General features: G+C 31.3%; 2 protein-coding genes across 3 annotated transcripts; one reads left to right on the top strand and one right to left on the bottom strand.

Moving 5' to 3' along the window:
* The first annotated feature begins 3,352 nt into the window (after positions 1–3,352).
* LOC123704295 (zinc finger protein 85-like) lies at positions 3,353–4,304 on the top strand. Its single transcript, XM_045652614.1, has 2 exons — positions 3,353–3,764; positions 3,848–4,304. Exons 1-2 carry the CDS (start codon positions 3,517–3,519, stop codon positions 4,164–4,166), a joined length of 567 nt encoding a protein of 188 aa, XP_045508570.1. The 5' UTR covers positions 3,353–3,516; the 3' UTR covers positions 4,167–4,304.
* On the bottom strand, positions 4,299–6,767 carry LOC123704281 (high affinity copper uptake protein 1-like). Of its 2 annotated transcripts, none has more exons than XM_045652594.1 (7): positions 6,533–6,767; positions 5,775–5,924; positions 5,502–5,612; positions 5,278–5,390; positions 5,068–5,190; positions 4,763–4,792; positions 4,299–4,685 (listed from the first exon to the last, which is right to left on the bottom strand). In XM_045652594.1, the coding sequence occupies exons 2-7, from the start codon at positions 5,907–5,909 to the stop codon at positions 4,484–4,486; spliced, it is 714 nt and encodes a 237-aa protein (XP_045508550.1). In that variant the 5' UTR covers positions 5,910–5,924; positions 6,533–6,767; the 3' UTR covers positions 4,299–4,483. The 2 variants fall into 2 exon arrangements, with proteins under 2 accessions (XP_045508550.1, XP_045508558.1); XM_045652602.1 differs by lacking the exon at positions 6,533–6,767 and adding an exon at positions 6,317–6,466.
* Between the last annotated feature and the right edge of the window lie 5,499 nt (positions 6,768–12,266).

The following is a 12,266-nucleotide window of genomic DNA, read 5'->3' as shown; positions in this document are numbered from 1 at the left end:
ACTAATGCATACTATATTCATACCTACCTATAGTATGTATAGCACCATACTTATAGATTTTGAAATAATTTAGTCTGTTTTAAATTCCGGCCACTAAACTGACCCTTAAACCCACGTAGTAGAGGGTTTAATTGTCAAGAAGGGTTCCGGAATTAAATAACAGACAAAACTATTTCAAATTAATAAACAAAATTAAAAAGTTAAGGAAATTATTTTTATAATTATTTTTAAATTGTATTTAAACAATAGTTCATCAACTCATCACTGAGAAAAGTAAATAAAAGATCTTTTTAGTTTTCATTTTTTATTCTTGTAAGTAATGCCGGTATTTATTAAAATATAATTGGACAGCAAGTTTCATCTCATCATCACCAGTATTTATTTATTTATTTATATTTATATAAGGCACAGTTACAGGATATAATCCAAAACATTTACATCAACTTACTAAATTAAACAATATTATGATTACAACCCAATTACAACTGCACACAACATTTAAATCATTACAATAACATAAAAAGTGAATACAGTAACTATATACCATCCTTAATTATCTAAGTCAAATGTTTTATCAATATATTATCACACAATAAGTAGGTACTCATTAAAATAACAAAAATAATTTAAATTAATTACCTATACTTAATTTTACAAGTATACTTAATTTTACCGCTTAAAATCCGATTCACCGACCTACACCAACTAGGTACCTATATTTAATTATTATATAATAACGTAAATTGTAGCGTCCTTTCTCGCAAAAACTACCACTTTATCTGCTATAACTATAAGCCGAATCGTCAATGCGACACAAGAAACTGTATTCCGGAACAGCACTTTAACACCAGGACTCAGGAGCGAGGAGCAAGCTCAACTTAGCGTCACGTATGATAAAGGCACTTAATCCAAGAAATACACACAGAGTGACCGAATAGCAATCAAAATGGAAACACAGAATGGAAATGCTTATTGCGTACACGCAAGACCACAAGACACGGCAGGCAGCCATTTTGTTGATCTATCAAGTTATCAACGTCAAAATTTAAAACACTGGTGTTGCCATGCTCTAATAAAATGAATTCCCCAATTCTGTTAATGCGTTAGAATGAATTAACGGCTGTGATCCAAAAAAATATAGTAACAGTCACTTATGAAACTAAAAATAAAAGTAATTAGTTAATTGATACACTTAAAATCTTTATTTAAATATTTATAATCGTTATCTAAATTCACATGACTGGTTATTTATTCCCATTATTGAAGTAGTTATTTAGATCTGCAATACCAGGATTGTTTGATTCATTTTCTAGGACAGCGACATCTATTGTGATATTAGTCATTTAGCAAGACATGAAGTATTTCTAGTTACAAGAAAAAGATGGCACCTCTATCTTTGCGATCTTGGTAGATCAAGGGCACTGTCCCCCCGCTGCTCACGTTTCAACACGCACACAATCTGCTGAGACAATTTGTCGGGTTGCTTCCGCGCCGATCCAATTCGCAACATGTTGGGTTACGCCCCCAACGTGCCCTCAACTATACTATTCACGACACAATCTGTCAGCTCACTGCAAATTGTGTCAACAGATTGTTACTGAAATTGAATCGTGATTATGCTACTTTAGTGTGGTCTCTAGGGACTACAAATGCGGGAGCAGTTAAGAATTAAATTATGAAATTAAGCAGACTAAAGCTGTCAAAAGAGTATCTGGTGACCACTATGAAACATTTCACCAGAAGTTTGAGAGGAGATACGGAAAAGCTAACTGAAAATATAGTAAAATATAGATAATAAGTTGACAGCAAAGCTTGCTGATTTTACTTGATCGATTCGTCGCGAAACTCCTTATAAAATATTAAAAGAAGAGAAAACTACTAATTGAAACAATATAAATAATGTGTAGTTATATTATCTTATAGTTTTTAATAGTTTTCTTGACATTATTTGTAATATTTAAACCTAATTATCAAAATAAGGCCCCGTTTACACCTGCAAGTAAACTCGCGGAAGTCTTGCATGAGTTACTTGCAATGTCGTTTACATATCCTGCAATTTATTGCTGCAATCAATGTAGTGCGAGAAGCTCGCGGATCATACTATCGCAACTTATCGCGGAGGTGTTTACACACGATCTTGCGAGTGACGGGATAGGAATTACTGTCACAATTTTTCTATTCTATTTTGTGAAATAAATCGTATACTATAATTTATAATGTGTACTATTGAATGTAAAATGATCTAATGAACTAATGTAAATAATATATTGTTTAAATAATAACTTAGTTAAATTATAAAATTAGATATGCATAATATAAATATATATTGTATGCCAATTTGTTGGTGAATTGTGCGGAAATGAAATTTATTATAAAAACTTTGTAAAAAATAAATTTTCATTTCATTTCATTTTCAAAAAATAATGACATTATTCCAACTTAAGATCTCATATAATCCTATCGACTTTATAGTTTCTTCATTCTTCACAAGAGCAATCACGACTCATTAATTTCAAATAAGCAAAAATCAAAAGCCGTGCGGGCGATACTTGCAGCTTGCTGCGAGATATACGGAACTAGACCGATAAGCTGCGAGATCTGTCGCGAGTAGACGCAGTCATGTTTACACATGCTTTCGCAACTTCTCGCAAGAAGCGCTTGACAAACTGTTGCGACAGAACTTGCAAAATAGTTTACACATGCAAGCTGCTGTCAGACAGACTGTCGGACAGTTCTTGCAGAAGTTTACTTGCAGGTGGAAACGGGGCCTAACGATGTATACTTAGGACAAAAAAGGGGTTTCTTTCAAATTAAACCACAAAAAATCTAGACGTGATACAAATTTTTTAAAACTTAATTTCTGTTCAGAAGTATCACTTCTATAATAATCTTGTGCAAAAATAAGGAGCGCGAAAAAAAATTTTTTTGCAGACCAGTGTAATTAATGCTCTATGGCTTTATCCGTCCAAATGAAACGCACATTAAAGTAATATAATTTAAACGGGCAAACGCATCACAAAATGATCGCAAATTGAAAATTGAAATTGTGGAAATTATGCTTGCTGTTTTTTTTTTTTTTTGCTTTTCATGGCAAGAAGATGTGACTATTTGCCAGTGTAAAGTATGTTAACTGTGGTTTTTGTCGTATTAGATTATTACTCTATGGTCATGTCGATTTTACACTTTTCATTACAGTTTACACCGTACAGTCATACTATGTAGTGTACTCTGTGCTTTACAATAATTATTAATCTCTGACTAATATATAGTTATCTGTGATTAATAACAAACACAGAGCAAGTTAACAAAATATGTCAATACTCAATTGTCAACAACACAATTTGAATTTTTCAAATGCCATCAACTAAAATATTGAATTGAATTGAATTTTTCAAATACATCCAGGGTTTAGTATTATTTATATTTCAACGCACTATAAGGATTTATAAAGTACCTATAAACATAAATCTAGCAGCGTAATTGTGTCAATAACTTAAAAATAATAATTACGGGACAATGGAAGTTTTGGAAGAAGAAAATCCACTGGAGACATCAATTAAGATAAATAATTACAATGGGGTTTATAACACTAAAACTAATTGCGCTGGGAGACCATCAACAAGTAAAAGTATTAAATTTAGTGAGCAACCCAAGTCGATAATTTCAAAAATGCTTTTATCAGAACGACAGATGATAGACAATTCATCACCTGAATCCAAACATAATTCTATCCTAGAAAACTCCATTCAAACTCATGAACGAGGGTATTTGGATGTTTTTTTACCAATTATTTATACATTTATTTTAAATTTTAAACACTCATAATATCTCTTTTATGTCATTCCAGGTCTATGAAAAATAAATGTAAAAATGGTGAAGGTGTGAAATTATATTCATGTGCAGAATGTTCATATTCAACCAAAGTCTCATCAAATTTGACTAAACACAAAAGAACACATTCCCACCAAAAATTATATCTATGTGATGAATGTACATTTAGTACAAAATTTTCTAATTCTCTTAATGTACATAAGCGCCTTCATTCTGATAAGAAACCATTTAATTGTCAGTATTGTGAATATAGATGTAATAGTAGTTCTAATTTAAAAAAACATAAAAGTTATAGACATTCAGATAAATTAAATATGCTTAAATCTCAAAATTGATAAAATTTTCTACATAATATTGAAGATGCTTATATCATAAGAATATAATATATTTTAAGACATTTTAAACTAGTCAAATTGTGATATTAAGGTAAATAAAATAAGTCCAAAGGTAAATAAATAAAAAAAATCTCCAAAGCATTAATATTTATTCTAGTAACCTAAACCTTTAACTGTATAGTAACTGGTATAAATATATAACCCAAAAAGGTTGTCTTAATATAACATGATATACATAACATTTTGAGTTTTTTTGTGGCGAGGCTATAAAAAATTAACAATAGTAATACTAGGATGGTGCTTCTTACTATATTATGTCAGTGACAGTGTTCTGTAAAGTCCACCACAACTGACTCACGCCAGCCAAAGAAAAAATAACCTGTCGCAGATCCCAGTACCACAGCAGCACACAGCCATGTATTGTATGTCATAAACACAAGCATTAACATATAGCTCACAAGAACTTGAACACCATGTAAAACTGTTTGCCAAGCATGTGCAGTACTCATCATTGTTGGTCTAAAACAATTTCAAATCATCACAAACATATAAATAATTAGAATGTAAAAAAGGGGAACAATATTAATCAAACTTACGTATTCCTGTCAAGAACATGGGGAACTGGTCTGCAAAAATAATAAATATCAATAATTATGGTAACACTATTTATCTGAATTTTGTGTATTTTTTCCCCTTTTTTATTAGTTACTAGCGGTCTGCCCCGGCTTCGCCCGTGGTACATTTTTACGTTTTCTCTCCACAAGAACCATCCTCGTACTTCAAGAAATGTAATAAAAAAAGAATAAACGAAATTGGTTCAGTTGTTCTCGAGTTATGTGCTTACCAACACATTTTGCGATTAATTTTTATATTATAAGATTATTTACTTGGTAAAACTTACTGTATGACTTGAGGATCATCTGGAGCGCAAATATTTGACACACCCTTATCGGGAGGTGATACTGCACAATATTGAAGTCCTGTGTATGTCTTCCATAGTAAATGTTTTCTGTAATATTTGAGCCTAAAAAATAATTTTAATGGACAAATTTATACATTTTTCTTACATCCTTAAATTATAAGTTAATCTATAAATCAATTTGTAACTTACCCCTCATATAACAATGCTACAAGAAATATTGCTAAAAATGATCCAACAAATTCCCCAGCATCTGTCACTTTCCACCATGAAAATAAAATGGTTTCCAGGTAGCCTCCATGAAACTGTAATTGTTTTTAAACTATAAAAATGATATATAGAATCTGAACTGACTATATTATGTTCCTATGTGGGGAAGTATATTATTCATTTTTAGAACATGAGATTTAACTTACCGTCATGCTGTGTCCCATGTCGTGATGAGCATGTTGACCATGATGCTCATGGGTCATTGCTTCTTGATCACCATTCATCATATTGAAATTGTCACTTGTGTTAAATATTTTCTATAAAATAAAAAATAAAAATTGTGAATAAATTATATGAAATAATTTTATTTATCACTTAAATTTCATGCAAAATGAGAAGGTGATTATGAAAATATGAAATGAATTTATGTAGCCACATGTTATTATAAGCATAAGTGGTGGTAATAATACACTTCTTACATTCACATTAATATCTTCCATAAAATGAGTCCCATTCATTTGAACAGCTGCATGTTCTATATTTTCCATTCCTTCAGGTACATGACCTCCATGATCCATTCCATGATTTAAATGATGCATATGATGTGGGTCCATGGTTTCTTTAATTCACTATTGAACAAATATTTAAGATAATATGCAAAAAAATAGTACATGCTACCACCATCATTCAAAAGAAACTGTTCTCAGTTTCCAAAACAAAATTGTAGTTTTAAAACTTGAAAAGTTTACATAACACCAGAAGGTAGATATACCCAAAATATTTATACTTACATGCACGCACATGCAATTAAAACAGGTACCTACCAAAACATCAATAACGTATTTAGTACAATTTTCTTTAGTTTAATGTAAATTTTGTATTAGGTATTTATTATTTAAAGTCAATTTAGTACCAAGTTCTATAAATTTAATAAAAACATAGAGTTGGTGTACCTATCATTTTATTAAAATTTTATAAAAAACAAGGAAAGCTTTCATCATCAATAAAGTACAACTTTTACCTTCAACTAAAGTCTCGGAAATTACTTTCACTTTGAAACTAGATCACCAAGTGGTTAGATCACATAATTTCTATATTTTTCTGAACAAGTGATTGTAAGTTCTATATATTTTTACCTCTATGGGAGCGGAGTGAATATGGAGGTACCTACCTAACAGCAAGTATCTTTACATAATGTACTTATAGGTACCATAAAAATTGTCAATTGGCTACTTACACAATATTGTTTTTCAATGAAAATTGCAATGAAATATAACTATGAGAAATTCACTATCTATCAACACCAGTCATGGAGGTACAAATATACCTGACCTTCAACGTAATAAACAAAACGAAAATCTGCAAATATAACTGATTTAAAACACAATCAAAATCTATCAATTACTATTCTAAATTATTTTTTTACCAAAACTTTAGAGACACCTGTCAAATGTACACCGAATTACCATAGATAAGGAATCATGCGTGTTTACTGTTTTTCGAATTACGTCAAAAGTGAGATTTATGGTATGATATTGTTATAACTTTACTTTAAGTCCTTAGATTACAAAATAAAAGACAGATGGAGCGTTGCCGAACTAAACCGAATAATTTATCGTCATTTTCAATAAAGCTATGTGTGCTGTCATTTCGCCGCTGCACTGTACGTACACGGTGCTTCTGTGTGCGTGTAATGTTGCCAGATATTGAAAAATTTCCCAAATTTTTCCCCGACTACGGAAAAAAGAGGGTTATGTTTTTCGAGTTTATGGATGTATGTATAATATTTCTTTGACACGCCCTGCAGTATAAACCGTTGGACCGATTTTGAGTTGTGAGGTTTCATTGCAATGATCTGAATTATTATGTTAGTGGCGGTAGTGACGTAGGCTATATACATAAATGAGAAGTCAAGTTTTAATTTTTATTTAAATTCTTTTATTACATAAAGTACCTGCCTACTAAAGTTATATATGGACAAAATAATTGTATTCAATTTTTTATTAAATAAATTACATAAAAAAAGTTTCAATATTAACTATAATAATTATATATTTTTTTTATTTTTCATAATATATGAATACGAATAGCGGTAGTTTTTAGTCGAGAATACGTGACATTTTATTTTTATCATATCCATCATGGAGTTCACATAAATTAAATCGCTAGCGAAAACGACTATGACGTTTTTAAGCTTTATAAAAGTAACAAAATAATGTATTATGCTTATTAAAATAATCTAATAATTATCATGAACCTTTAGTGCACTATACAAATAATCACATTCACGATCGAAAAATCCAACAGCATTACCCTGAAGATCTTTTAACCATTTTACCGTTTTACCAATAAAAATGGCAAATTCATTTTCAAAATACTGGCAACATACGTTGAAGTTTTGTATTCCTTCATATCTGTAAAATTATTATTCGTATTCAAGAAATAAATCAGCCAAATAATCTACAGAAAACCTGTGAAACGATGTTTTATCTTTTTTTTTGTTTTCGGGAACAAATTTTACAGCCTTTTATTATCACAAGACGGCATTTTTTTACTAAAATTGCAAACCCTTTTTGACGTATTGCATGACACTTTATGCGCTATAGCACTGGTGCAGCGACGTATTTGTTTTTGATTTCGTATTTTCTTTGACAAGGGCGACGGGCGGTTGTCATGCTCCATCTGTACTTTATTTTGTAATCTAAGTTTAAGTCACTATAATTCTACAGCATTCCTAATACCTTGAATGCTGTACTTACACAATCGCACGAAAAGAGTGAAAAACGTATTGATGCGAATGTGTGAGTTTTGTATGCACAGTTTTTTTCGCGTTTGCACTAATAAGACGCGAAAAACTGTGCACTCGACCCGAAATTCACGTATTATTGATTTTCAGATGCAAATCTGATAAGACAAATGTCTCAATAATTTTGCAAATCAAATTCGATATTATTATTGCACTGTGCCTAACACAGAACAGTAAAAACTAATAGAAGTGCTATAATGTCATAATTAGTATGAAAACCAGTGTCGCCAAACCCACACATTTAAATCGATAGTTATACAGTACACTACAAGAAAACTATGCCTTTGATTGGACAGCTTAATTTGAGTAAAAACTGACTTAGGTTATAAATTCAGCATTTCAATATGTACCCTAACGCACCCTGTTACGGTTTATTTTAATATAACATCCCTAGGCATATTAGCTGTTTTGTTTCTCTTTGCTCCCAAATTCCAAATTCGAAAAACATTCAGCTACTCCACAACAGAGGGCGTTGGTTTTCAATACATATAACTTTGAACCTCTACACATAAAGATAAGGTTGAAATTTGTGTCACTCTAAATTAATGACATTAACTTGACATTAACCTGATGCTATGCTCTAAGGGATGTCAGCCTTGTTATCGATAATTCACAAATAAATATTTTTTTTGTGCATTTTTTTTGCTTTCTATTATATGAGTACAGTGCCGGATTAAGCCAGCGCGGGGCCTGTAGCAAATTCTGTCAAGAGGCCCTTCGTTTGCTATAGTTTCTCAAGTTAAAGGGTATTAAATAGACAAAACTATTATAAATAAACTTTTCTGCATTTAATATGGGCAAATTTAGAGATAACACTTTCTGTGCTGTCATTTCTCGCCGGGAAACTAAATGCTGTAGGTATTAAGGGTAATCTGCTTAGATGGGTAATATCTTACATTAGAAACCGCCGTCAGGCAGTAGTCATAGGAAGTCATAAATCTAACTTCATAAACGTCACCTCAGGAGTTCCGCAAGGATCCCATATATCACCTTTACTCTTTAACATTTTCCTTTTCGATATAACACATTGTATTAAGAACTCAAATTGCTTACTGTATGCCGACGATAACAAAATTTTCCGTAAAGTAACTTGTGCCGCCGATTGTAATCTACTCCAATCTGATCTAGATAATCTCGGAGAATATTTTAAAATTAATAACATCGGTGTAAATATTCAAAAATGCCAAACCATAAGCTTTTCTCGTAAACGTAACGTTATTTTATTTGAATATAGTATCAATAATAAGTTAATTAATAGAACAACTTCAGTAATGGATCTCGGCATCCTTCTGGACGATAAATGTTTCTTCGACGCCCATATTGAGTACATGTCCAGTAAAGCCTACAAATCCCTTGGTTTCATCCTAAGAACAAGTCAACCTTTTAAAAACTCTCAGTGTTTAAAAATGCTATATAATAGTTACGTCAGAAGCATATTAGAATATGGAAGCATAATATGGCGACCATTTTTTAAAAAATATATAGACAAAATAGAAAAAATACAAAAGATATTTATGAAGTATCTTAGCTTTAAAGCAAAACATAACTTTAAGGACTACAAAGAATCCTGCATTTTCTTTAAAATGAATACTCTCGAAGACAGACGTACTCTTTCAGATATTATGTTTCTTTATGATCTCCTGAACAACAAACTAGACTGCCCCCAAATAACAGAAAATATATATTTTAACACCCCTCTAACTCGAACACGTAATACTCATTTATTATTTATACCACGTACAAAAAATCAATATATGAAGAACTCACTCTTTAATCGCCTACCTTCGATATACAATGAAAAATTTTCTACTCTTGACATATTTAACAGTCCTCGCAATCGTTTTAAATCCAATGTAATTAAAATATTATCAAACGTACCTAACACATTTTAATCATTCACACGCACACACATACATACACACAAACACACCCAAACGCACTCACCCACACACACAACTCACCACTCTTTAATAAGTTACTGTTTTAAATATACATATAATTGATAATAATTGTAAAACTCGTAATTGGCGTATTGTATCATAGATGTAAGTAGATTAAGTCAAACTGTAAGCTGTGTAGTTTTCGAATAAATAAATAAATAAATAAATAAATAAATTTCGCCGCTGCACTGTACGTACACGGTGCTTCTGTGTGGGTGTTATGTTACCAGATATTGAAAATTTTCCCAAATTTTTCCCCGACTACGGAAGGAAGAGTGTTATGTTTTTCGAGTGTATCTATGTATAATATTTCTTTGGCACGCCCTGCAGTATAAACCGTTGAACCGATTTTGATTTATGAGGTGACATTGCAATCATCTGAATTATTATGGTAGTGGTGTTAGTGACGTTCTACTTAAATTAGCTGTCAGGGTTTAAGATATTTTTTTATAATATTGTAAAAATTATTTTGTTACATAAACGATAAATTTTTAATTAAATAAATTACATAAAAATGTTTCAAAATTACAATGATTACCTATATTATTTTTTATTTTCAAAATATATGAATGCGGATAGCGGTAGTTTTTAGTCTATAACACGGGATATTTTATTTTTAGAAAAAAAGAAGGAAGAAACCATTTATTCCAATACACAAACACACAAAAATAGCATTGTAAATTATGAATAATAAATAGGTAATAGAAAACATATTTAATTTATGTATGGTTGCTTGCGCTAAAAAAGGAAGCCACTCAGGATACCTGAGGCATAATACCTTAACACTGATTTTCAGTGACACCTTACGACATCCACATTGTCAGCTGCTTTACTGGATAATAAATAAATATAATTCCTGAATAATAATAATTTTGTCATCCATCACGGAGTTCAAATGAATTAAATCGCGGGCGAAAACGACTCTGACGTTTTTAAGCTATATAAAAGTAACAAAAAAAAGTATTATGCTTATTAAAATTATCTTATAATGATCATGAAGCTTTATTGCACTATACAAATAATCACATTCACGATCGAAAAATCCAACAGCACTACCTCGAAGATCTTTTAACTATTTTACCGTTTTACCCATAAAAATGGCAAATTCATTTTCAAAATTATTGGCAGCATACGTTGAAGTTTTGTATTCCTTCGTATATGTAAAATTATTATTTGTATACAAAATTAAATAAGCCAAATAATCTACAGAGAACCTGTAAAACGATGTTTTATCTTTTTGTTTGTTTTCGGGAACAAATTTTACAGCGTTTTAATATCACAAGACAGCATTTTTTTACTAAAATAGCAAACCCCTTTTGACGTATTGCATGACACTATAATCGCTATAGCACTGGCGGAGGTTCGTATTCGTTTTTGATTTCGTATTTTCTTTGACAAGGGCGATGGATGATTGTCATGTTTTATTTTGTAATCTAAGGTTTGATAGTCGATAGAATCCTATTTTATTTGATCGGGTTGTTACGACTAGCTCGTTCGATGACAATATCAGGGGATTCCCCTGTTAGTTTTACCGTGCTACCAACTTGCGTGTAGCGCAGTGCAAGCAGTACACAACTTTTGGTGTAGCCAGCGCTCAATTGTAGAAACGTGGTAAAATTTTAAATTATTGTTGTAGATTTTGATACCAACGTTTCTCGTGGTAGGTACTTGTATTTTTTTACGGTACGTGTATTATAAATTGATATTTTTTTACGGTCAGACAGGTATTAGACCGCGGGGCCCCCCGAGTCGCGGGGCCCGTAGCATTTGCTACTCTTGCTACGTGGCTAATCCGGCACTGTATGAGTATAGTATAATGTGTCACATTTTGGAGTATGTTTATTACTACTAAGTACGTCTTTTCATATTATTATATTGAAATAAAAAACGGAATAGAATAGTATAAATCTATATTTACAAAACAAACAGAAAATATGCATTATTTTAAATCTTGGAACTGCCGTAGGTTTGATGTATCGGTGGCCTTTGTTAGACTGCTTAGTGCTGTACGGCATCCAGTTAACTCGTCACGTTGCATTTATCCATTTCTCTTTTAAATTAGCCTCTTTGGAAAATCTATAAATAAATAGGACTAATGAAAGCTAAGGAAAAATAAAATAAAATTTAATATTTTATAGTCATTGTCTTTTCTAAAGTATCGATACTGTCGATATGCGCCACATGCATCACTAATCCGACATTCGTTTGTTTATTGCAATAATATT

Source organism: Colias croceus, chromosome 2, assembly GCF_905220415.1.
Source record: "Colias croceus chromosome 2, ilColCroc2.1".
In the NCBI taxonomy this organism is placed as follows: domain Eukaryota; kingdom Metazoa; phylum Arthropoda; class Insecta; order Lepidoptera; family Pieridae; genus Colias; species Colias croceus.
Note: the sequence above shows the minus strand (reverse complement) of the source record. Positions and strands in the feature narration are given on the sequence as shown.

Coding starts and splice junctions, on each gene's coding strand:
- LOC123704295 (XM_045652614.1), top strand. CDS start 3,517: ATGGAAGTTTTGGAAGAAGAAAATCCACTGGAGACATCAATTAAGATA. Junction 3,765..3,847: donor ATTCAAACTCATGAACGAGG/GTATTTGGATGT, acceptor ATGTCATTCCAG/GTCTATGAAAAATAAATGTA.
- LOC123704281 (XM_045652594.1), bottom strand. CDS start 5,909: ATGGACCCACATCATATGCATCATTTAAATCATGGAATGGATCATGGA. Junction 5,613..5,774: donor TGGAAGATATTAATGTGAAT/GTAAGAAGTGTA, acceptor TTTATTTTATAG/AAAATATTTAACACAAGTGA. Junction 4,686..4,762: donor CATGTTCTTGACAGGAATAC/GTAAGTTTGATT, acceptor AAATTGTTTTAG/ACCAACAATGATGAGTACTG.